A 2,823-nucleotide genomic window follows, 5' to 3' on the forward strand; every position below is an offset into this window, starting at 1 on the left:
ACAAACTCCATCATCTGCAAAATAGCAATACATTATTAGGCTTTCCCAATTTAAAATGTGCATGCGTAATTCAAAAATAGCTTCTTATTTGACTAAAATTAATAAAATAAGAATATAAAATGTGCGTATTTGCATATATGTGTGTCCATGATGATAAGAAACTGGTTAACTTGAGAAAATTTACATTGGACTTTTCTTTATTCTCCAAAAAAATTTGGTTTTAATTTTTCTCTGGTTACTTTCAGATCAGAGGGGGGAGTGGATCTTGAGAATTTCTTTTTACAATCTTTCACCATATGGATACAGAGTCCTACAAGCTCTTGGGACCCTACTCATATGGCTCTAAGACAGTGGTGTCAGCATACAGAAGTTCCATGCAAACTGAGGCAGACAAAAACCTAGTAGAGTACTGGGAAAATGAACAACAGACTTAGCTGAGGAAACATTGGCAGCTGATTACTGCTGAGTGAGGAAAAGAAAACAAGGGACTCTACATAGGCTGACTAGACCTCTGTGGTTAGACTTAAACAGGGGAACATCTGGGGACACTGACTTGACACATTGGGTGTTAATATGGATGACAGAGTATAAGGTTTCCAGTGGTGGGGCTGTGGGAGTGTGCTGGTGGGGATGGGGGTATAAAGATGATTAAAAGACTTTGTGATATTCTGTATAAAATATACAAATATTCAATGAAACCAAATTTTAATAAAAGAGTTTGGTTTTGTCTTGGAAGGGTTTCCATTACTTACTTTCCTGAAATCAGTGGATTTGTCTTGGATCAGTATCTTGACTTTCATTTAGAGCACAGACTTTCCCACATTTATAGCATGCTTTGCTCTGTGGGCGATTCAGATCTTTACATAATGGGCATACCCAATTCATTGGAGTAAGATTTAAGTCAGGCTTCTTCTGAGGCTTGGGTTCTGCAACCTTTGACCTTGACATTTGTTTGGTCTTCTGCTTGGGAGACAGCTGTTTCTTTGGGTATTTACTGACATAAGGTCTCTTAGTTTTTCCCAGGGGGCTTGTTTGATGTCTATTTGGCACTTCCTTCTGGCTCTGGCTCCTCCCAGCCCTCAAAGCAGTCATGCCCTGGGGCATCTCTTGAGCTTTCCTCTGGTTATGGTTCCCACCATTCCCCAGGGGTGTCTTCTGCTGGAATATTACTGCCTCCTCTTTCAGATAATGTCTGTTGCTATCTCCCAGGACACCTCTCTCCTGGGGCATGTTTGGATCTTCTTTCTGGTTATAGTTGATACTATTTCCTTGGAGAGATATTCTCCAGGGAATCCCTGGATATTTCTTCTGGCTGTTCCTGGGAGTGTTCCCCTGGGCAGCTGTCTGCTGGCATGTCACAGAATCTTCCTTTGTGTTGTTGCTGGTGTCATCTCCCAGGTGAACCGAGTGCATGAGAATCCCTGGATATTTCTTCTGGCTGTTCCTGGGAGTGTTCCCCTGGGCAGCAGTCTCTGGTGGCATTAATGAATCTTCCTTTATGCTATGGCTAATGTTCAATTCTAGGACAGCTGTTTCTTTCGCTGGTTCTTTCTTCGAAGTGGGAGCCATCCCCTGTGGTATGATCTGATTTTCTGTGTGGTTGTGGTTACTGTTGTCTCCAGAAGGAGTTGTGTCCTGGGGCTTCTCTGTATCTTCTTGACAGTGGAGTCTGCTGTCTTCCATGTAAAATCTTCCCTGGAAGATCTCGTGGCATTCATTCTGCCTTTGACTGATTTGTTCCCACATGGGAGCCATTTCTTCCTGGGCCCACAAATCAGTTGAGTAGATTCCCGCAGTAACAATCTGGGATACAGCTGTGTTCACAGTTGCTGCTGTTGCCCCTGATTCTATTACTAATGGGCATGGTACAAATATTGAATGCGGGACTCCTATAAAGAACGGCAGATTGACTGACAGTGGATACACTGCCTGGACCCAAGGAACTGGAGATTCTGGGACACAAAGCAAACTTATTGGGAATGGCACGTGGGCCTCCAAAAGGGGAATGTTCTGGCCCCTCCAGGACGCCACGTTTGCTTGCTCCTGTTCATTCAGTGACCATGGTGCTGTCCAATACTCTTCGACTCCAGGTTCACATGCAATGCCCCATGGCAATGTATTATACATTGCTGACCTCTCTGCCTGGAGCAGCCTCCCACGAAGCACTTCACACTCATCCACTGCCTCTTGTAGGGCAGTCTGTGTTATCTGCAACTGAGCTGCTGCCTGGTCTCTCTCGTTATGCAACTGCTGTAGTTCAGAGGCTAGAGTGCAAGAAACTGTCTCATATTCTCCCAGCTGATCTTGCAGTCGCCCAACCTTACATGCCTGCTGTTCACGCTGCCTTGCTGCCACTCGCACACTCAAGGCCAATGCACTCCAGGTACAAGCTCTCTTGAGGGAGTGTGGCACTTTGGGGTCTACGAGGATGACTTGAAGCTGATCTTCTATCTCATTCCAGGGTCGAGAGCGATAGTTCACATAGAATTCAGAGCCGCCTCCATTCATAGTGATTTCGTTGTTAATGAATCTGATGACTTCAGTATGGTGGAAACCACTGGCATGGTCCCCAAATTCAACTGCCATTGCGGCTGCAGCTCATCCAAGTAATATTTTCGTGGGCTTCTTCCACTGTCACTGGCACTGTTGCCACAGATACGGCCAAAAGTATTCCTCCACCTGCCTTCAGACTGTTTTGCTTCACTCCTTGCCTAATCTTGGTTTCCTCCTCAAGCGCTTTCCTCATTTCCCTCCATCTGCTGATAGAAACCAAGCTGATACTGTCACCAGGCCCACTGTGCCCAACTGTAACTGTGAGGTAGA

At 45.2% G+C, this 2,823-nt stretch overlaps 1 protein-coding gene across 1 annotated transcript; it reads right to left on the reverse strand.

Annotated features, from left to right (window-relative positions):
* Positions 1 to 762: 762 nt before the first annotated feature.
* LOC103734884 (testis-expressed protein 13C-1) lies at positions 763 to 2,586 on the reverse strand. The gene has a single exon (XM_008833940.1). It carries the CDS (start codon positions 2,584 to 2,586, stop codon positions 763 to 765), a length of 1,824 nt encoding a protein of 607 aa, XP_008832162.1.
* Positions 2,587 to 2,823: the final 237 nt, after the last annotated feature.

The sequence above is a fragment of the Nannospalax galili genome, unplaced genomic scaffold, assembly GCF_000622305.1.
Source record: "Nannospalax galili isolate Female #2095 unplaced genomic scaffold, S.galili_v1.0 scaffold75, whole genome shotgun sequence".
NCBI classification, from domain to species: Eukaryota; Metazoa; Chordata; class Mammalia; order Rodentia; family Spalacidae; genus Nannospalax; species Nannospalax galili.